Source organism: Callithrix jacchus, chromosome 2 (assembly GCF_049354715.1).
Source record: "Callithrix jacchus isolate 240 chromosome 2, calJac240_pri, whole genome shotgun sequence".
Lineage (NCBI taxonomy): Eukaryota > Metazoa > Chordata > Mammalia > Primates > Cebidae > Callithrix > Callithrix jacchus.
The window spans coordinates 173,742,551-173,765,688 of record NC_133503.1 but is presented as its reverse complement, the minus strand read 5'-3'; the positions used below and the strand labels follow the sequence as shown (position 1 = coordinate 173,765,688).

Here is a 23,138-nt window from a genome sequence, read left to right as displayed (position 1 = left end):
CTCCTTGAAACCTTTTTTCTCTCATACTTAAATATGTTTTTAGTCCTTTGAAAAAAGAAATGTAATATAGAATGGAATCGTATTTTCTAAATACAACTTTCTTCGGTAAGAATCCATTTCAGTGCAACAAAATCAGATTAAAAGCTATTTTGGGTCGAGCGCAGTGGCTCACGCATGTAATCCTAGCACTCTAGGAGGCCAAGGCAGGTGGATTACCTGAGGTGAGGAGTTCAAGACCAGCCTAGCCAACATGGCAAAACCCTGTCTCTACTAAAAACACAAAAATGAGCCAGGCATGGTGGCACATGCCTATAATCTCAGCTACTCAGGAGGCTGAGGCAGGAGAATCACTGGAACCTGGAGGTGGAAGTTTCGGTGAGATCGCGCCACTGCACTCACTCTAGCCTGAGCGACACAACGAGACTCCATCTCAAAAAAAAAAAAAAAACCTAAAACAAAAATTAGCCGGGTATGGTGGTGCATGCCTGTAATCCCAGCAACTTGGGAGGCTGAGGTGGAAGAATCTCTTGATCCCAGGAAGTGGAGGTTGCAGTGAGCTGAGATCTCGCCATTGCACTCCAGCCTGGGCAACAAAGTGAGACTCTATCACAAAAAAAAAAACTATTTTGAAAACTAACTTTCATAATGTGTAAATAATTTTACTTCATTAAATTACAAAGAAACAAACCAAGAAGGCAACAATGTACAATAAATTTCCACGTATCCTAAAAATCAGAATGTCCTGCCCTTTAGCTAATTTGATTCTTCGTTAACATGCAGATCACCAGTTCCAAAAAAACTCAAATGCTGTAACCTGATAAGATGATCACACTGAATACAATTTAATCTATGACAACACAAACAATACAAGATCTTTCATCTAATGGGATCATCATTAAAATGTCAACTGCATTCTCAGAGCAAAAGTCTTATATTCACTGAAATCAATCTACAGTGATGAGTTGGAATGCTTTTCAAAAGCAATTTTTTTCTGACATCAACTTATTTGTCTGCTGGTCGTTTCTTCCTCTTGAAAAGAGAGTCCAAAATGTGCTGTCTTTCCTTGTATAAATGAAAATGCACTACTGGACCCTTCTGGTTTGGTTGCCATGCCAAATGGAAAATGACTGTGCCTGGGCCCCTGAGGTTCATTAAGAAATACACACGTGTGGCTTACCTGCTCCGCTCGTAGCTGCGGTGGCGAGACGGCGTTCTCCCTCGGTCATAGTCAGATCTGTAGCGGCTGTCTTGTCTTCTCCTGTCAGGACTGCGGCCTCGCTCCCGGCGATCCAGGGACCGATGCCTCTCACCTCGCCCATGACTATGATCTCGGTGCCTGTGATCATCGTAGTGTTTCAGCCTTTCTGGGGACCTTCTCTCACTGGGAGCCTTTGGAAGTGGGTATGGAGGGAGGTGTCTGAAATGAGGACTATTGCTGTTGTTAGCACTGGGCAGGAAGGAACTAGGGTTGTTCTGGAAACTATTAAAACTGGGAGGTGGGAAGTTGTGATGAGAATAGCCTGGGGGGTACTGGTAATTAACCTGCTGCGGCATGACCGGAGGGGGCGGAGGATGAGGCATGGAAGGAGGGGGCATCATGAAGGGGAAAGTGCCTTGTCCAGGAGGTGCCCCAGGGACTGGGGGGTTATTAGGACAGGGCATTGGTGGTGGCATGGGAGGAAAGCAAGGAGGAACTGGGAAGGGGTGCCTCATCTGGTGGTTGGGGAAAGGGGGCCTGATTGGGCAGGGGGGAAGAGGGCCTTGTGCTGACGGAGGCATAGGTGGGGGGAAGGGTACAAAGTCCGGTCGTGGAGGCAAAAAATTGGGGGCTGGAGAGTTTGAGAAAGTGGTGGAAGGGGCACTTGGAGGTTCATATTGATATTGCACAGGAGGCTGCTGAGGGTGAAGCAGCCTCAGATTCTGGGGCCTAAAGGATGGTGCTGAGGGTCTGGCTCCATGTCCTCCTCGTCCTCGGGGACATCCTCGTCCTGGGTGGAATGACATTCTGTGACTTCATGGTGGAAAAAAAAAAAAAAGGAAGTTTTTTTTTTTAATCCTCACTGTGTTAACAGCATTTCATAAATGCCTGACCATCTTCATGAGCAACTCAAAGACTCCCTAGTGAAGGCACTGGAATATTCCATCCATTCAATACTGGGTTCCTGCTAACATCTGAAACCCTTTAAGGTCAATAAACTCCTCTTCCCCTTTCTTGACCACCCAACCCACTGCCATGCTTAGTCCCTGGAACAACCATTCCTGAAAGCTGCTCCACTTCCAAAATGAGCAATTCAACATCCCATTATTCAACCATTTGCTATCATGCCTTTGCTCAAGTTGCCCTCTGATCTTGACCTCACCATAGGCGGTCCCAAGCACATCTGCACCAGCATCTTCCCATCTTCACCTCCCTCTCCATTCAGCACAGACTCCACTGCCCAGCATCGGCATCTCCATGATTCATTTTTAATACCCTACACTCCTCTGCCCTGCTCTACTTCAGTCACAAGAAGCTGGCAATACCCCAGCCCTCAAAGAACCCAATAATTTGCTTTCTGGAGGCTGACCAGAAAGTAGTACTATAGAAAAATACCTGACTGGGCAGGGTGGTGGCCAAAGAAATTCATGATCACTGGCTTCTGCCAACCCATTCCTCTGGCATGGTGAACTACCCACCATAACTACTGATAACATTCAGGACCCTGCCCCATATCCCATTCTCTCTTCACAGTCAACACATAACTAGTCTCCTACCAAACAGAAACACAAAAACCATCAGAAAAGAACTCCTTCAGCTTCTCCTACCATTTCTACAATGGATCCCATTCCAGCCTCTCCCAATTCCCTCCTCCTGACAAAGCCTATCCTGCCACAAGTGCTCTGGATCCCATCTCCAAATGCATATTTGGGATTACCACCCTCCCACTGCAATCTTCCACCTCTCCCCACCACCAGACCCTTCACATCAGCATTTGAAAGTGCTTGGGTTTACTCCAGCATAAAGTACTGTCCTTGGTCTCCAGGTTTCCCTTGTCTTTGCCCCTTCTGTGTCCTCCCCTTCACAGTCAAATGACCAGAAAAAGTGGCTGCAGACTGAATGTTTCTGTCCACCCGAAAATTCATGCTGAGGAAACCCTAATACCCTACGGGTGTCCACCCCAAAATTCATGCCGAGAAAACCCTAACGCCCAGTGTGATGCTATATAGAAGTGGGAAATCTGAGATGCAACTATGATGCGATTAGTACCCTTACAGAGAGAGGAAGAGAAAAGAAATCCCCGCCACCACCCCTTGCCAAGTGAGACTACAACAAGAAGGCAGCCACCTACAAGGCAGGAAGAGGGCGTGCATCCGAAACCTGGCTGTGCGGGCACCCTGATCTTGGACTGCCAGCCTCCAGAACTGTGAGAAATAAGTGTTTACTGCTTAAGTTACCCAGTCCATGGCATTTAGTCATGGCAGCCCAAGCTAAGACAAAAGCGTATACACTTCCAACTCACTCTAATCCAACTTCAGCTTCTGCCACCAATCCAATGAGTGTCATGATCAGTGTTCACCTCGTCTTGAAAACCAAAGGTCATTTTCAATCAACTTGCTTGATCTCTGTTGGATCAGTCCAGTTTCCTCCCCGCTTGCCTCTCCAGCCCCCACCCCCATGGATGCATTTCTTGGCTTCCTGACATAACACCCTCACTGTGGCTTTCCTACATCTCTGGCTGTTCCTCATGCCAGCTTCTCCTCTGCTAGGGGGCCTTTAACAGTCTGGTATTCTTCAGGGGTCTAGCCCAGGTGCTCTGCTCGCTCTCTCTTCCAAAGTGACACTACCTACCCACATTGCTAGAATTACCACCAATCTGTCAGTAACTCCCAAAGTTACATCTTTAGCCCCCAACTTCTGAGCTCCAGACCCTCACTACTAATTGCCAACCTGATCTCTCTCCTTGAGTGTCTCACTGACTCTGCAAATTCAACATAACATATGCTAAAACAAATTAATTACCTTTCCCTCCAAGACAAACATTTGCTCTTTTCCTAGTATTTCCTATTTCAATAAATGACACCATTAATGGTTCTTAAGACATATACCAGGGAATCAATCACCTGACTTGTCCTCCCTCACCCCCCATCCTTAGCTAAAATTTTATTTTAAAATTGCTATCACTTATATGGCAACTATCCCTTAATAAAAAATAAACAAAAATTCCTATTGTTTCTGCTTCATAAATACTTCCTGAATTAATCTACTTCACATCATCATCTCTTGCATAACTATTACAATAATATCCTTGCTGGCCTTTCTACAACCCTGTCACTGCCCCCAACGATTCGTTAGGTTCCTTGTTCTCACAACACTCTCTGTTGCTTCTTAGCAGGTCCTACAATAATTACAATCCACCTACTAAGGACCTAATTCCACCTTTAATGTCTACTGCACCTCAGAACTGTAAGGGCTATCAAGGCAGGCTCTGGGATTTCCATTAACAGTTCTGGTCTGGCTTTCTAGCCCTGTGCATGGCCCTCTGTTGTACTGTGCCCACTGCTGAAAGAACGGGCATATTATCCTGTCTCCCCAAGTATCTAAATCCTTTCCACCCTCTATAGGCCAGCACCAATGTTTGTTCCTCTCTCTGTTCTCCTAACTACTGCCATTCCCATCACAACACTCACCATGTACTGCCTTGCATCATGATGCACTGCCTGGATATGTCACATCTTCTACAGAGAATATGAGCTGTAAAAAACAGAAAGAATGAAACCGACATAAACATGTTTCCCCAACTGCCAATGCTAAAAAGTACTTCCGCAATTACCATAACACTGATTCTGCAGTTTCCAATACACTTAGCCTACTAACAAAATTAAAAGCGTGTTGAACTGCATTAAAGTTTCCAACTACATTTTTAAATGTCCTTAAATTTTAAAATGTCCTTAGCACTTTGGGAGGCTGAGGCAGGCAGATCACCTGAGGTCAGGAGTTCGAGTCTAGCCTAAGCAACATGGAGAAACCCTGTCTCTACTAAAAATACAAAAGTAGCCAGGCATGGTGGCACATGCCTGTAATCCCAGCTACTCAGGAGGCTGAGGCAAGAGAATAGCTTGAACCCAGGAGACAGAGGTTGCAGTGAGCTGAGATCATACCATTGCACTCCAGCCTGGGCAACAAGAGCAAAAAATAAATAAATAAAATAAAATAAAATGTCCTTATTACTAGTTTTGCTGACTCAAAACTATCACCAGCTCAAAAGACTTAAATCATAGGCATAGATCATCTCTACTTTGTTAAAAGACGAGGGGAAAAAAAATCATTTCCCCTCTCCCTCTTCATATTCTAGTTTCCTTCTTGGTAAAAACATGTAGGCATAGACCAAACACAAACATCACAGTGAGGCCAGCATTCCAATTCAAACATAACCATAATCTTGTTAACACAACAGTTACGATTCTTGATTTTCATTCTCAGTTCCTCCCACAGAAAAACATTGTAAACATGAATGATTTTCCAAATACTTGAACTTCAGCAAAACATCCAAACAAACTCATAAATATTGAGTACAAAAAGCTTTAACATAGAAACATACTCCTAAAGTCTTTCTAACTAAAAGTCTCACCAATAGAACTTTACTGTGTAGACTTTCGAATGGCTCATGAAAATAATTTCAGATTATGTTATCAATCACTGTGCTTAATAAATAATGGGCACCAAATAATATCTGATTTTTTTTTTTTTAGAGACAGAGTCTTACTCTGTCCCTAGGCTGGAGTGCAGTGGTACAGTCATAGCTTACTGCTGTCTCTTACTCCTGGGCTCAGGCAATCTTCCCACCTCAGCCTCCAAAATAGCTAGAACTACAGGCCCAACTCCTGATTATGATCCAGTCCCATACCCTCATGATAAACCTGGGGCCCAGACAGCTCCTGCCACCATAGGCTACTCACTGACAACAGAATCAAGTTCAAACTCTGTGCTGGCATTTAAGACCCTTGAGACTCTGAACCCAGGCTTGTTCTCCGGTACCTCCTGAAAGAGCCTACTACCCCACATTTTCCCAACTGATTACCATACAAGTACAAAGAACCACCTAGTTCTTTCCTCCCATTCTCCTCTCTAAAATCTCCCACCCTAGGCGGAGGTTGCAGTGAGCTCAGATCACACCATTGCACTCCAGCCTGGGCAACAGGAGAGAAGCTCCATCAAAAAAAAAAAAAAAAAAATCTCCCACCTAGGAATTTGTCCAATGAATTTCCATCCATCTACCAATCTCAAATGCCACCTCCTCTATGAAGCCCTTCCTGATTCCCTTAAGTAATCCTATTCCCTCTATACTTAATTCATTCACTGCACTTACCAGAGGCTGCCTCACATCATGGTGAAGTATGCAAATGTCTAACTCCTCCACTAGATTATAAGTTCCTTGATGACATGGGTTGATTCAGTCATGTCTGTATCCCATATCCTTCGGGAAAAGCATCCTTCACACTGTAGGTGGTCAATAAATGTTTACTGTCTCACCATTAGTATGTTTCCATGTTGCTACTGTACATTTCCCTTCCATGTACCTCCACAACAGAAAGCAGACCTTTTCACTGATTCAGGTGACATTTAATGAGCCCATATATGGGAAGCACTGTCCCAGGCCCTGCAGACTCAGAGATAAGAAAGACATACAGCCTGTAGGGTTCAAGGAACTCAGAACCCACATACAAATAAGTTTTTTTTTAAATACAAATAATGCAATAAACACAAAAAGGAGATATGTGCAGGTCTTAGGGAACACAAAGATGTATGCTGAACCTAGAGGCGGGCAAAAGTCAGGGTCATAAACACTCTTTTACAGTGCGTAACAACAGCTGAACATTCACTACCAGATCCTTGTGGATGTTTTTGTAGTTAGAAAATCTAAAAATACTAATCATGAAATTGACCTATTAAAGGCACAATCCGGCTGTGTTGTGAATGCAAACTTTACTTCCAAAGTCAAGGAATTCACTGCACCTGGAAAAGTAACTGTTTTCTCCGTCTCTTCTCAGTTGCTGTTTGAAAGCAGAGACACTGAGGGAGCCGTCTTGAATAGTTAACACGGCCAGGAACGTCAGTACATGTAAAAGAGTTGTAAAGTGTGACTACACTTGTATTGAGACCTCCCTCTTTCCCCAGGTGGATCTGCAGGGCAGTCACCTTCATCCTGCTCTGTAACTGCATGCTTAGTGTTTGCATCTCCCGCCAGACCTTGCGCCCCACTAGACAGGCGCTGAGCTCAGGATCTCGCTCCCCTCCGAGAGCCGGGCGGCCCCAGGCCTGGACCACAGCGTGTACTCCGCAAATGAATGAAAGGTCTCCTTTTTCACTTCCATTTATTTGCGGAATCCAGGCCTAGGGTCGTTCTTTTGCCCTTAGCTGCAGATCGGAAATGGGGCTGCCCGACCCCAATTACCGGACGCCTTTCACCCCAGCCCCAGAGACTCCAGCCCCGTTTAAATTCTGACACTCGGAAACTGTCTTTTAACACTTGCAAAGTACCCCTTTTACCTATAAAAGGCTCTCAGGCCGCGAGATCCCCGTCAGAGCAAAGCCAGGCTACTACTGCAGGCACCAAGACCCTGGCGCCGCTCGAGCCTCCGGAACAGGAAACCGAGGGAATTAAAAAGCAAATCTGAGAAAGCTGGGCCAAGGGAAGAAAAACGCTTCTGCCCACCGCAGGGCCTTGTACGCGGTGATTGGACACGTCAAAGAGAGCGATGGACGTCTACACCAATAGTCAGTAAAAGACCCTTTGGAGCCTGCCCTCCCTCCTCCTAAATCCTCCAATCCAAAAACGCAACCGGGGGAAGGCGTGCTTCCGCCGGGAGAGGGGAAGCCGGACTGAGGCGCCTGCCTTCCCGGGTCCTTTCCAGCTGCCACGGCTTTGCTGCAAAGCTGACGGGCGCAAAAACATGAGTGACACCGCCGGATGGCCCACTGGCCTCCGACGTTACCCGAAGCTCCCTGTATGGGTGGTGGAGGATCATCAGGAGGTGAGCGGACGGCGACCGGGCTCTGGGGCAGAGTCGGCGACGCCCTGACGCTCCGAGGACCAAGCAGACAGCGTAGCCTTAGCCTCGGAGGCCTGAGAGTTAGCCAGAGTTAAACTGCCCGATTACGTTGCTTGGGGAAAGACACTAAAACAGCTAACTAGGAAGAATAGGAACTAACGTTTCTGTGCGCTTCCTACGGGTCGGGGCAATGTATTTACCTCGGTTTGCCCCAAATCCCAGGACCAAACCACTGGTAGGGTCGGGACTCGAACCCGGACGGTCTGGCTACAGAGCCCCGTGTCCTTAACCTGCAGTTAACTCTGGCTTCCAAATGTCTCCTGGCATCGCCATCACAGCCGTGCTGTTTAGATGGGAGGCTTTATGCTTGGAACCTGGGCTCTGATCTGAAATGGGGACAGCAATCATAGGACTCACGTTAGGAGTATTATTGTGTACATATTGTGTTTAAAAAGTTTTTTTGTTTTTTTTTTTTTTGAGACGGAGTCTTTCTCTGTTGCCCAGGCTGGAGTACAATGGCGTGATCTCAGCTCACTGCAGCCACCGCCTCCCGGGTTCAGGCGATTCTCCTGCCTCAGCCTTTTGAGTAACTGGGACTACAGACTCCCGCCACCATGCCCGCCTAATTTTTGTATCTTTAGTAGAGACATGGCTTTGCCATGTTAGCCAGGCTGGTCTGAACATCTGACCTGAGGTCGGCCTCCCAAAGTGCTGGGATTAAGGCGTGAGCTACCACGCCCGGCCCGTATTGTTTTAAAAAAAAAAAAAAAAAAAAAAACTTAACACGGTGCCTGCATATATAAATACTAAAAAGGGTTTCCATGTTTATGGCCGGGCTGCTTTACAGTAGCTAAATTGGTGTCTTAATCTAGACTTTTCCAAGTCAACAAAGGAGGCCCATGGATCTAACAAATTTGTTTTAAAGTAGCATCAGTAAGCTTGGGGATGTGAAGCGGTTCTCTGGATGTTAAAAAAGAAGGATTTACTGACGGCGAAAATTAATAGGAGAGGAAGATAGGTTTCTCAGGACCTAGATATAATGTCTATGACCTTGAGAGAATGAGAAAGCCTGGGTTAGACAGTGCTTTCAAATTAGGTATTAAACCTAAAACTAGAGAAGATGGAAGAGGAGAAATGGCCTTTACAGACCACCTAGCCCAACCCCACCATTCTCAGGGTACCAGAAAGACCCTAACCAGCCTGGACAGCAGAGCGAAACCCCACCTCTACAAAAACTGAAGTGAAAGAAATAGCTGCATATAGTGGCATGTGCCTGTAATCCCAGCTACTCAGGAGACTGAGGTGGGAGGATCTCGTGAGCCCAGGAGTCCAAGACTACAGTGAGCCATGACCACATCACTGCTCTCTAGGCTGGACAACAGAGTAAAACTCTACCTCTTTTTAAAGAAAATAAATAAATAAATAAAACTTTGAGACCTAGGGTACCTTGAACACCTCATTAATGTTAGAACAGGCATTAAGCCATAGTTTGTTCCTGAGCCCCAGTCCTGGTCTGTTTCCCCTCATGACCTGTTGAGTTCAAGGTGGCAGCAGGAAGGTAGCTGGAGGTGCAAATTGAAAGTTCTGAGGACAAAGTAATATTTGAGATTATCATCTGCACCATTTACAAGAAACAAATTTTTATCTTTTTCCACTTTTTTTTTTTTGAGACAGAGTTTTGCTCCTGTTGCCCAGGCTGGAGTGCAATGGCATGATCTCAGCTCAGTGCAAGCTCCACCTCCCAGGTTCAAGTGATTCTCCTGCCTCAGCCTCTCTAGTAGCTGGGATTACAGGCACCCGCCACCACACCGAGCTAATTTTTTTGTATTTTTAATAGAAACGGGGTTTCACTAAGTTGGCCAGGCTGCTCTCGAACTTCTGACCTCAGGCAATCCACCTGCCTCAGCCTCCCAAAGAGCTGGGATTACAGGCGTGAGCCACTGCACCTGGCTCTCTTTTTCCACTTTTTCACAACATAGTATGCTTTCGATATGTACACTGTTTAGCATTGTTTTTCAGTCTGCAGCGGGGTATGTGCTCATGGTTTCAGTATTAATTCTGATTGTATGCCTCTGTCATTTACAGGTTCTACCCTTTATATATAGGGCCATTGGCTCAAAGCATCTTCCTGCCAGTAATATAAGGTTTTTACATTTTGATTCACATCCAGACCTCCTTATTCCTGTGAATATGCCAGCAGACACCGTGTTTGATAAGGAAACACTCTTCGGGTAATCAGTGATTTTATTCATGGTCTTTTGTGTTTGAAGTACAATTCACAGATAATAAGCAATTATAGCAAATAGACTTTGCTAACCTTATGGGTTTGGGGAGTTTTCATTTCTTTTTGTCTTTTTCATTTTATTTAGAACAAGTGTTGACAACTTTCTTAAAGAGCCAAATTAGTAAATGTTTTAGGTTTGCTGGCCATATGGTCTCTGTTGCCACTACCTATCTTTGCCTTTGTAGTATGAAAGCAATCAGAGGCACTGTGTGAATAAATGACAGCGGCTGTGTTCCAATAAAACTTTATTTACAATCTGGGCATGGTGGATGAGTCTGTAGTCCCAGCTACTCAGGAGGCTAGGGTGGGAGGATCACTTGGAGGCCAGCAGTTCCAGGCTGTAATCAAGCCTGTGCATAGCCTCTGCACTACAGACTGAGCAACGTAACCACACCACACCCCATCTCTTAAAAGAAACAAACAAACAAAAAAAAAACTTTGTTTACAAAAACAGCCTGGCCAATGTTTAATATTTGCTAAAACATTACAGACACCATTGGATTCTCATGTCAATTTCTGCATTTAGTTCATTGCCATATGTTGTTTTGATTGAAATATATGCTGAAAATTCAGGCTTTCACAGACATGTAATTGGAAAAGGAAAGAGTATTTTCATAGCCTTTTCAGATAATAGTCTGATAGTACAAGAAAACTTGACAGGTAGTAGTTTATGAAAGCTTAGCTGAAATGTGGAATTCAGCAATTCAGTGTCAAGTGTGAATAACCATAGTTTATTGATCAATCCTTTCAAGATAAATGGTGCCCAGCTCGAAGTTCAGTCACAAGTGCTCTTCCTTAAGACAGCTGTTATGCTTCAAACTGTATAGCAGAAGAGCTTTCAGTGCATTTCTGAATTTGCCACACAGAATATTTAAAAATGTATACTTAGGGTGGAAAGTTAATAAAATTGAGATATTCTCAAATGAAACTTTTTTATTTATCTATTTATTATGCTGGTGGTTGGTAATGAAAAATACAGTAACTACTAACAGTTTGGTGTTGCTGCCTTAATTAATGTTGGAACATCAACCCACCATTGCCTTTGTACCATCTTTGCAAATGTCAATAAATGAAAACAGGAAATAATACCTTAGTACTTTTTTTTAAATTCATTTCCTTTGGCCTTGATTTGGTCTTTTTTTATTTTAATTGCATTTTAGGTTTTGGGGTACATGTGAAGAACATGGAAGATTGTTGCATAAGTACACACATAGCAGTGTGATGTGCTGCCTTCCTCCCCATCACCTATATCTGGCATTTCTCCCCATGCTGTCTCTCCCCAACTCCCCACCCCCCACTGTCCCTCCCCTATTTCCCCCAATAGACCCCAGTGTGTGATGCTCCCCTCCCTGTGTCCATGTGTTCTCATTGTTCAACACCCACCTATGAGTGAGAACATGCGGTGCGTGATTTTCTGTTCTTGTGTCAGTTTGCTGAGAATGATGGTTTTCAGGTTCATCCATGTCCCTACAAAGGACACAAACTCATCATTTTTGATGGCTGCATAGTATTCCATGATGTATATATGCCATATCTTCCCTGTCCAGTCTATCATCGATGGGCATTTGGGTTGGTTCCAGGTCTTTGCTATTGTAAATAGTGCTGCAATGAACATTCATGTGCATGTGTCCTTATAGTAGAACGATTTATAATCCTTTGGATATATACCCAATAATGGGATTGCTGGGTCAAATGGAATTTCTTTTTCTAGGTCCTTGAGGAATTGCCACACTGTCTTCCAAGTACTTTTTTTTTTTTTTTTTTGAGATGGAGTCTCTCTGTCACTCAGCCTGGAGTGCAGTGGTGGCATGGTCTCGGCTCACTGCAACCCTCCACCTCCCGGGTTCAAGCGATTCTCCTGCCTCAGCCTCCCGAGTAGCTGGGATTACAGGCACCCACCACCACACCTGGCTAATTTTTGTATTTTTAGTAGAGATGAGTTTTCACCATGTTGGCCAGACTGGTCTTGAACTCCTGTATTTTTAGTACAGACAGGGTTTCACCATGTTGGCCAGACTGGTCTCGAACTCCTGACCTTGTGATCTGCCGACCTCAGCCTCCCAAAGTGCTGGGATTAGAGGCAGGAGTCACTGCACCCAGCAATACGTCAGTACTTTTATGAAAATAGTTTTGTCATAGTGATGTCCCAGAAAAAGCCTCAGGAACCACCAAGGGACCACACTTTGATACCTGTGGTCTTAAAATATTGTGGATGAAATTACACTTGGGGAAAAAAAAAAAAAACTAAAAGTTTTAATGTTGTCTTTCTATTTCTTTTCCAGAGAATTAAGTATTGAAAATTGGATTATGCCCGCGGTTTATGCAGGCCATTTTTCACATGTAATATGGTTTCATCCCACATGGGCTCAGCAAATCAGAGAGGGCAGACACCAGTTTTTAGTAGGCAAAGACACTTCTACCACAACAATCAGGTAATTTCCTCATATTTGTGAATATGGAAGTTATTGAATGTTTCTATCTTATTTTAGATTCCTATAATAACTTCCTAAGTCTCTGCCCACAAATAGGGTCAGATTAAGCCTCAACTTCTCCGAAGAGTTCTCAAAACACCAAAAACAAACTTTTAAGTCTCTTGATGTTCTTCATATACCATTTATATGTAGCTGCTGGTCTAATTAGATTTTGAATGTGATCTTTATCCTCGGGAATTTGGGCTTCATTGGTGATAAACTCCTTAAGCCATTGAAGTATCTTACAGATTTATATATTCAGTAGTGTATCGCTCAATGTAACTGTTGTCTGCTGAATTAAACAATTAGCAGTAAAAGGGCAAAATTATCTCACTTTGATTTTTTTATAAATCCAACAGCTGAATAAGTAGATTTGGGGCTTTAATTTTCTTAATTATAATATAATTAATTTCAGATAAGTACTTAATCTAAAGTAAAGTACAGCATCCTCTGACTTGAGATGCAGGTGCAACTGTTTTTACTGCATAAGCTATTTAACCAATGTTTTGTGTATCTTGTGATACTATCATACCTTTAGAAATACCAATATGTTCTTGACTTAAAAATTCTCTTCTGATGGGTTGAATTTTGTTTTTAATGTAGAAAAGCAATTTCTTCTATTTTATGCACTTACACAGTTAGTCATGGAGAGTGACAGGCTTGCTGGTGAAACATGTCACCCAAAATGGAGATGGCATCAAACTAGTGGTCAAGGACTAACTCCTGAAAAAAAGAGCAACTTTTATCAAGGACTAATTTAATTTTTAAAACAAATACAAGTTATTGATTCACTCTTCTCAACTTGACAGTCTACCTGTGGTATAACTGTCAGGTAAAAACATACATCTTTACAACTCGGTGGTTGCAAGTTAAAAAAAAAAAAAAAAAAAACACCATTTCACAGAAAGGAAAGAAACAACATGAAAACAGCTCAAGAAATACACTAATGAGCAGAAATATATGGGGAAAGAGGAACATGTAGTTTTGACCTAACTGAAGAAACCAAGAGGAAACTGATCTACATATGAAAATGTGCAGCCTGCAAAGTCAGGTGTCAAGATTTGAGTAGGAATCTACTCAAATATATGACTTGAATCTCCCCTATTTCGTGAATTAAAGTGGCATCTTTCAGTATTTATACTTCATGGCCCAGACACCTATCTCATTTGGCTCTATTCCTTACTCACTCTAGCCTTTACTTAACTGAGTCTGAAAAACTTGGGGACATAAGAAAAATAATCACACATAATATTCCCCTTTCTGTAGCTACTTTAGACCTGGGTTTGCTACTGGAAAATTCCTGAAGAACATTTCAATGTAAGTCTGTGGCTTTGCTGAATCAAGCCCCCTCTCCCCACCATTCGTATTTAGAAAACACCCATTGTTTGGGCTAATAGCATCATTGGGGGTACCTATTACATAGAGGGATAGCTGAACAAAGTCTGTGTCTCAAAACCAGTGTTAAATCACTCTCAGGGCTGAGAAGAAACAAGGGGAGTTTAAAATCACAAGAAGTAAAGACATACATCTAGGACCCTTGTCCTTCTGGATCCATGCTTCCTTCAGGGTCTTCATTGTTATAAACGTTCTCTGCCATTTGCCACACTTGCGTGATATTGTCTTCTGAAACAGAACAAATCACCAAGGTTCATTGGGCTTCCAGGAGAAATCAGGTATCTTGGCAGTGTGACCACCATGAATAAACAACAACTGTGGTGGCCCATCTTTTGCATCTACTGAGGATTGTTCTCCAATTTTACTTAAATCCCAGGCATTCAGTCTGTGATCTGTACCACTGGAAGCCAAAATAATCTCGTTGTGAGGTGACCACTGAACCTGGAATATTCCATCCTTATGTGATTCAAAGGAATGCAACTTAAGTTTCAGATTTCTCAGATCCTACAAGGCAACATTCTTGTCAGCTGATCCTGTGGCAAGAATGAACTCACTATAAGAATTGAAAGAGAGGCAGTTCACTTCAGCAATGTGAGTGTCAACTGAGTGGCTTGGTTTGGAAGTATTGTTTGAACCAGTATCCCAAATCATAAGTTTCTGATCATCAGCAACTGACCCAGAGACTCATGGAGCAGATGCCAGGAAACATCTACTACCACTGTATGCCCTGTAATGATGGTCTTCACATCCACCACTTTTCCCTCCTTTGGACAGTACTGTCCCATACGCAGATGGTGTGGTCATCCGAAGCACTAAGCAAGTGCCCACTGAGATTTGGGTTCCAAGAAAGCCCATAGCCTTCCTTCTGATGTCCATGAAGATGCAGGTCTGGGTTAAACTCTCCAGAAGGATCTGGCATAGAAAAATGTTTTGTATAGTCCAAGACAAGAACATCACTGGAAGGAGTCTTTGTTGTGATGATACAAGGGTTCTGGGGCGTATAATGAGCCTTGTTTACTTCTCCTTCATGGTTCTTAATTTCTGTTTCAGTTTTTCCACTAACTGAACCAAAACCTCCAAATTCTCCTTTCTCACTGTCATGGTGTGACGCATCAAACTGAGCATCATCATTAGGGAGTTGCACACTGGCTATAGCAAGATGGTTTTGTTCATCCGATGTGTGTGTCCCCAGGACAAGTTGTGAATGCTGAAATCGTTCCCTTCTGGTCTGGTTACATCTGGAAGCCACTGGGCAGTTAGGCTGGGCCACTCCAGAATTACGATTCACGAAATCATAAAGAAAAGGAGTGTTCTTTTTCCATATTTTGTACATTGATCACTCGTTCCTCCACTGCATTATCAAAAGCTGCTTCCTTGTCAACCATGGCGAGCCAGGGGAATACTGGGGTCAAGTGTTGCAGGAGGGGCAGGGAGGCTGCAAGCTGATGGGGTAAATATTTTAAGCAGTATAGCCATAACTTTCTAGAACCTTAGGGATAATGGAATGGAATAGTAATACATTGAAAATAAGATAGTCTTTCTCATTGAAAATGATACTTTTTATTTCTAATTCTTAATTATACAATTAACTTTGTAGTATAGATTCATCTTTTGCAGAAATAGCTTTGCTGTGATATATGAAAATTGTATTTATTTCAGATATAATTCAAAAGAAATAATTAAGACTCAGCATGTAAGTACTGTACATACTACTGGTATGTGTAAAGTAGTAGTAGGGTTTTTATTGAATAGTTCAGTGATTAGGCCTAATTTAACCTATAAAATCAAATAATTTTCAGCAATCTGACACAGACATTTGAAACTCCATGTGTGATTAACAATTTTGGAAGATTTTGATTCATGATTTTGGTTGTTCCTGCAAGTAAAAATGTATGGACGAGACACATATACATGTAGGTGTGCAGTTTGATAAATATTTGTATGTTTGTATGATCGGAGCACAGAGAAACTACTGTTATTAAAAAGAATCTAAATTTAGGTTGGGGGATACAGCCTTGTCTTTCTTAGGATTGTACAGTTTTTAATAAGCTTGGACATTAGTTTTATTATGTCACTAATCTATTTTTGGAAACTAGCTTTTACAGTTTAAAGCCATGTATGCTGGGAGAGGACAAGTGGGAAATAAATATTAACCATTATTTTAGGTGGGTAAGGCATGCCTCTAGAAGGAGTATTTGGCTTCACTGTTAAAAGTATTTACCAAGTCACTTTTCATATTGAAAATATTACGGTTTTATAGAAATTAACGTAGCTTTAAAATATGTCAGGGGAAGTTTCTAGTAAGAGAAATTATTTCCAGATGTAATTTTTCTTTTAAATGATTCTTTTGGATAATGATTCAGCTGGTATAAGAGAGAACAAAGGAACACTGACTTGAGATAGTTTATTCTTATATTGGAGTTCACTATACACAGTCCAGGCCTATGTGGCAGCTCTAGAGTTTGGGGAACCCTACTTCCTTCTCTCTTTTTGCACCACCATCTCTAGAATATTGTCCTTGTCCTTATAGTCCAAGGTGGCTTCCCCCCTCTGTGTTCACGTGCCAGTCAGCAGGGAACAGGATAACAACGCTCAACACGCTTTTCTTCCATTCACAACCACTGGTCTGAATTTAATCACCTGGCCACATCAGGCTGCAAGGCAGACTGAAATATAGTCCTTACATGGGGCAGCTGTGTGTCCAGCTAAGAATTTGAGGACTGCTATTTCTACAGAAGAACAGGAAGTACAAATACTAGAGACAGCTCTCAGTTTTTGTCAAATAGGTCCTTTCGTATATTTCTGCCGTGCCATAATGAAATGTTGACTGATTTGCCCATTCTTCTTAAAAATCATTTTTTCTCTGATTCAGGGTTACAAGTACAGATCATTACTTCCTAAGTGATGGTCTGTATGTACCTGAAGACCAGCTAGAGAACCAAAAACCTTTACAATTGGATGTAATTATGGTAAAACCTTATAAACTCTGTAACAATCAAGAAGAAAATGATGCAATGTCTTCTGCTAAGAAACCAAAGCTAGCCCTCGAAGATTCGGAAAACACTGCCTCTACTAACTGTGACTCTTCTTCAGAAGGACTGGGAAAGGACACAGTGACACAGAGAAGTGGCCAGACTTGTCCAGAACCATCATGTTCATGTTCTTCTGGAAATCAGGAATGCCAGACCACAGCCAGCACTGGGGAAGTCCTGGAAATTTTGAAGAAAGGGAATCCATTTGTTTTAGATATTGACTTGGATTTTTTTTCAGTCAAGAATCCCTTCAAAGAAATGTTCACTCAGGTAAATACTGTATTTTTAACACATGGATCTTGAGAATTGTATGGCTTTTCTCTAGATGAGAAATCAGCAAACAGCCAGCTAGTAATTATTTTAGGCTTTGGGGTTCCCATTCTCTGCTGATCTTCTCTGTTGTTGTTTTCAAACCCTTTTAAAGTTGTATATACCATTCTTAACTTGAAGGCCATACAAAAATGGGCCATAGGCTATGGATTGCCAACGGCTGCCCTAGATAGTATTTATTATTTCGCATTTATTAATTGGGGTAATATATACATGGGTGACGGATAAAGTATATACAGTCAGCCCTCTGTATCCATGGGTTTTCTATCACTGGATTTAACCAGCCACAGATAGGAAATATTTGGAAAAAATAAAAAACAACTAGAAACAACAATACAAGAGTAAAAAATAACACAAATAAAAAACAGTACAGTATAACAGCTATTTACATAGGATTTACACTGAATTAGGTACCATAATATTTTAATATTAGAGATTACTTTAAGCATATGAGAAGATATGCATAGGTTAGATGCAAATACTACTATTTTATATCAGGGACTTGAGCATCTGCAGATTTTGGTATCCACAGGAGGTCCCAGAACCAATCCCCCATAGATACCAAGGGACAAGTGTACATTGAAATATAGCACCCTCTTCCTTACATCCCCATTCCCTCAGTTCTTTGCTTCAGAAACAAATATTGTGGGCCGGGCGCAGTGGTTCAAGCCTGTAATCCCAGCACTTTGGGAGGCCGAGGCGGGCGGATCACAAGGCCAAGAGATTGAGACCACCCTGGTCAACATGGTGAAACCCGTCTCTACTAAAAATACAAAAAATTAGCTGGGCATGGTGGCGTGTGCCTGTAATCCCAGCTACTCAGGAGGGTGAGGCAGGAGAATTGCCTGAACCCAGGAGGCGGAGATTGTGGTGAGCCGAGATCGCACCATTGCACTCCAGCCTGGATAACGAGCGAAACTCCATCTCAAAAATAAATAAGAAACAAATATTGTGGTCAGTTTCTTGTGTACCTTTCCAGAGATATTCTATATATAAATCCTGTGTGAAACAAATTACTCCTTGAGCAGTGACATGCCTGATTACTCAACTAAATATCTGTAATGGAAGTTTCTAGAAAGTTACATGAGAAATTCAATGGCAGTTATTCCTTTTAGAGTGCTATCAGGAAACCGGGGAACACAAGGATATTTAGAGCCTTTATACCCTTTGGTACAATGAACTTTTTAAAAGCATATTACACTTTATTATTTAGCAACAATTTTTTAAATGTCATTAGGAAAGACATTTGTTCATTTTTTCTTCAAGAACATGTTCAGGCTGGGCATGGTGGCCCATGTGTATAATCCCAGCACTTTGGGAGGCCACAGCAAGAGGATCACTTTAGCCAAGGAGTTCGAGAGCATCATAGGCAACGTAGCAAGACCCCATCTCTATAAAAAAAACTATTTTTAAGTCTAGCCAGGCATAGTGGCACATGCCTGTGTCTCACTACTCAGGAGGCTGAGATGGGAGGATCACTTAAGCCTGGGAGGTCAAAGCTGCAGTGAGTCATGATCACACCACTGCACTCCAGCCAGGGCAACAGAGCAAGGACCATCTCTTAATTTGGCTGGTCGCAGTGGCTTACGCCTGTAATCCCAGCACTTTGGGAGGCTGAGGCAGGTGGATCACGAGGTCAGGAGATGGAGACCATCCTGGCTAATACGGTGAAACCACGTCTCTACTAAAAATACAAAAATTAGCCAGGCATGGTGGCATGCGCCTGTAGTCCCAACTACTCAGGAGGCTTGAGGCAGGAGAATCTGTTGAACCCAGGAGTGGAGGTTGCAGTGAGCCAAGATCACGCCATTGCACTCCAGCCTGGGTGACAAAGCAAGACTCCGTCTCAAAAAAAAAAAGAAAAAAGCATTTTCAAAAGTTAAAGGGAGTTACATTCTATTGTTACCTCTACTATTTATTAGCTATATGATCTTAGAAAAGTTACTTAACCTTTCTGACCCATAGTTTCTTCAAGTATCAAATCAGAATAATCAGACCCAACTCATAGGATTGTTATTATGAATAAAGCACTGAAGATATACCACCACATTGTGCGTAATGAATTTTAGCTCTTGGGCATAACCTCTTCCTGAGAATGCTCCTATATAGGATTACTGGGGCCAGAAGTACCCACCTATATAATAGATCCATGTAGCTGTGCTAAACAAAAGGAAACATTCTCCTGCAGAGTCTGTATAGCAAGCATCTTACGTGGATTCTGCCTACAGTATTGCCTGTGTACTTCAGAGTTCTCTTCTGAAAGTGGGCATGGGGAGTGCTTTGTTGTTATTAAAGATACGTGTATTTCCTTTAAACAGCTAAAGTCTGTTTAGATCCTAGGACATGCCATTTATATAGCAGAATATTATTAAAAATATTTTTGTCTCTTGACTCACTAGCCCCCTAGTATGGTTCCTTAGATAATATTTACATAGTATTGTCATGCCCAACTAGATAGAGTTGCCTTAAAAAAGTGATATTTACAATAAAAATTTATACATTTTGTCTGATTCTATTATACAAACCTTTAAATAATTATCTAGGATGTTTTTGTATCACAAGCAAAGCTGTCTCTTCCTTAAAGCATATCATTAAAAAAAAGTTTAACTTTTTTTTTTCTGGTATGTGGATTTTTTATTTTGTTTTCCAGGAGGAGTACAAAATCTTACAAGAGCTGTACCAATTTAAGAAACCCAGCACTGACCTAACAGAGGTATCCTCCATTTGTTTCTTTGGGGTTTTATTCATTTATCATATAACTAATAATATCTTGCAAATTACTAGAGTGATCTCAAAAGACTGCTCAGTGTGTGTGTGTGTGTGTGTGTGTGTGTGTGTTGGTGAAGCCCATGGTTAGTACTTGAAAATTACATTTTAACTAATTGAGCCAAGGTTTTTTGTAATAGGATGTTGCTTGTTTTTTGAAAGAATAACTATATAATCTCAGTTTTCCAATGTATTTAAAGGAAGATTTGGTCGATATTGTTGATACTCGAATTCATCAATTAGAGGATTTGGAAGCTACTTTTGCTGATTTGTGTGATGGTGATGATGAAGAAACTGTACAGAGATGGGCTTCAAACCCTGGGTAAGACTCCCAAACATTTTTTCCCCAACTCTACTAACTTTCAGTCTTAGATATATTCCTAAATTTGCAAGATACATTGCTTTTAAAAAATTAGAATTCAGCACCTTTCTGTCCCCTAGCACTGCTGGGCCTGCAGGTCTCTGTTGAGCCACAGATGTGGGTCTGTGTTCCACAGGATGGAGTTTGTTAAAGCTGTCAAGAATAAGGCCTACTTTAAGAGATACCAAGTGAAATTTAGAAGACGATGAGAGGGTAAAACTGATTACTATGCTCGGAAATGCTTGGTGATGCAGAATAAAAATAAATATAACACACCCAAATACAGGATGATAGTTCGTGTAACAAACAGTTTGTGTAAACAAGCTCTGTTTGTTACATGAACTATCATTTGTCAGATTGCTTATCCCATATAGAGGGGGATATGAGAGTCTGCACAGCATATGTACAAAACTGCCAAAATATGGTGTGAAGGTTAACCTGACGAATTCTGCCGCAGCATATTGTCCTGGCCTGCTGCTGGCCCTCAGGGTTCTCAGTAGGTTTGGCATGGGCAAGATGTAGGAAGGCCAAGTGGAGGTGACTGGTGATGAATACAATGTGGAAAGCATTGATGATCAGCCAGAATCATAGCCTTTACCTGCTATTTGGATGCACGCCTTGCCAGAACTACCACTGGCAATAAAGTTTTTAGCACCCTAAAGGGATCTGTGGATGGAGGCTTGTCTATCCCTCACAGTACCAAATGATCCCTGGCTAGTATTCTGAAAGCAAGGAATTTAATGCAGAAGTACACCAGAAGCACATCATGGGCCAGAATGTTGCAGATTACATGCAGTGGAAGAAGATGAAGTTGCTTACAAGAAACAGTTCTCTCAATACATGGCGTAACCAGACATGATAGAGTAGATGTATAAGAAAGCTCATGCTGCTATATGAGAGAATCCAGTCTATGAAAAGAAGATGAAGATGCTTACAAGAAGCAGTTCTCTCAAAACATAAAGAATGGCGTGGCCAGGCGTGGTGGCTTATGCCTGTAATCCCAGCACTTTGGGAGGCCAAGGCAGGCAGATCACGAGGTCAAGAGATTGAGACCATCCTGGTCAACATGGTGAAACCCCGTCTCTACTGAAAATACAAAAATTAGCTGGGCATGGTGGCACGCCTATAGTCCCAGCTATTCGGGAGGCTGAGGCAGGAGAATCTCTGTCTCAAAAAAAAAAAAAAAAAAAAGGTGTAACTCCAGATATGATGGAGGAGATGTATAAGAAAGCTCATGCTGCTATACAAAAGAATCCAGTCTATGAAAAGAAGCCCAAGAAAGAAGTTAAAAAGAAGAGATGGAACCATCCCAAAATGTCCCTTGCTCAGAAGAAAGATCGGGTAGCTCAAAAGAAGGCAGGCTTCGTCAGAGCTCAGGAGTGGGCTGCTGAGAGCTAAACCAATTTTCTATGAGGATTTTTCAGATAAAGACAATAAACTTATGGACAGCAATTAAAAAAAATAGTATCAGCTACTTGGATCACTGAGGCGGGAGAAGATCACTTGAGGCCAGGAGTTCCAGACCAGCCTGGGCAACATAACAAGACCATGTCTTTAATTAGGTTTTTAATTAGCCAGATATGGTAGCACACATCTATAGTCCCAGCTGCTTGGGAGGCTGAGGTGAGAGGATTGCTTGAACCTAGGAATTTGAGGCTGCAGTGAGCTGTGATTATGCCATTGCACTCTACCCTGAGTGACAGAGACCTTGTCTCAAAAAAGAAAAAGAGAGAGAGAGAGAAAGAAAAAAGAATTAGTATTAAGTTTCAACACATTTACTAACAATAGTTAACATTATTGGGTGTTTTCTGTGTACACTTTATTTAAGATTTTTCCTTGTATTATCTCATGTATTCCTTATAACAGTCTCATGGTTTTATTATGTAAATTTTATAGATGAGGAAACCAAGGTTTAAGTAAGTTACCCAAAGTCACATAGTGAGTAGACATGTTTTTAGTCTTGGTACGGTAGCTGCCCCTAAATATGAGATATTGTACGAGTTCTTATAGAGAATTAAAGATGAGTAGTACATAGGCATCCCCTGTTCTAAGTAGAATAAGAAAAAAATACTAACCTACCAACAGAAAAGTAAATTACTTGACAAGTAAATTACAATGTGAAAATGTTACCTTCTTTTAAGGAAAACCCAAATACAAGTAGAAGGGGATTTTCAATCTCTTGACATGAAGGAGCAGTATTTGAAGGCTAAATTCTCCATCAAGTCATTTATTTGACTGACTGTTCATATTACCTTGAAAGTATGGAGAGAGACATTCTTTTGGAGTGAAAGTCTTTGGTATTGAAGCTGGCGTGAAAGAATATTGACATAAATATTAGTTACTTTTCTCTAAAATATTTCTTAAATCATGTAAACTCAAATGGCCAGAAAACTAAAATAAAACCATCAGACAAACTTTTTGTCCCCATGAGCAAAGGAAAACCAGAACTAGCTTTTTGTTTTGCTTTG

General features: G+C 41.9%; 2 protein-coding genes and 2 pseudogenes across 15 annotated transcripts in view; 2 read left to right on the top strand and 2 right to left on the bottom strand.

The window, feature by feature from the left end:
• The window catches only part of DROSHA (drosha ribonuclease III), a 145,741-nt gene extending 138,093 nt beyond the window's left edge, over positions 1-7,648 (bottom strand). For 4 of the 12 annotated variants that reach the window (XM_035291734.3, XM_078365640.1, XM_035291737.3 and 1 more), the window contains exons 1-5: positions 7,529-7,648; positions 6,995-7,064; positions 6,348-6,478; positions 4,669-4,732; positions 1,178-2,011 (exon numbers count right to left, since the gene is read on the bottom strand). In XM_035291734.3, the coding sequence (XP_035147625.1) occupies positions 1,178-2,011; positions 4,669-4,688 (854 nt within the window). In that variant the 5' untranslated portion in view covers positions 4,689-4,732; positions 6,348-6,478; positions 6,995-7,064; positions 7,529-7,648. The remainder of the gene's footprint in view (positions 1-1,177; positions 2,012-4,668; positions 4,733-6,347; positions 6,479-6,994; positions 7,065-7,528) is intronic. The other 8 variants (XM_002745088.6, XM_008992217.4, XM_002745089.6 and 5 more) reach the window with 2 other exon arrangements.
• A 184-nt stretch (positions 7,649-7,832) lies between these two features.
• The window catches only part of C2H5orf22 (chromosome 2 C5orf22 homolog), a 28,305-nt gene continuing 12,999 nt past the window's right edge, over positions 7,833-23,138 (top strand). The window contains exons 1-6 of one of the 3 annotated variants that reach the window (XM_002745063.6): positions 7,833-8,013; positions 10,117-10,262; positions 12,598-12,747; positions 17,054-17,483; positions 20,194-20,256; positions 20,510-20,631. In XM_002745063.6, the coding sequence (XP_002745109.2) occupies positions 7,933-8,013; positions 10,117-10,262; positions 12,598-12,747; positions 17,054-17,483; positions 20,194-20,256; positions 20,510-20,631 (992 nt within the window). In that variant the 5' untranslated portion in view covers positions 7,833-7,932. Of the gene's footprint in view, positions 8,014-10,116; positions 10,263-11,475; positions 12,748-17,053; positions 17,484-20,193; positions 20,257-20,509; positions 20,632-23,138 lie in introns of all 3 variants that reach the window. The other 2 variants (XM_078365641.1, XM_035291742.3) reach the window with 2 other exon arrangements.
• On the bottom strand, positions 14,306-15,566 carry LOC118151582 (histone-binding protein RBBP4 pseudogene; annotated as a pseudogene).
• On the top strand, positions 20,589-21,643 carry LOC100414477 (large ribosomal subunit protein uL18 pseudogene; annotated as a pseudogene).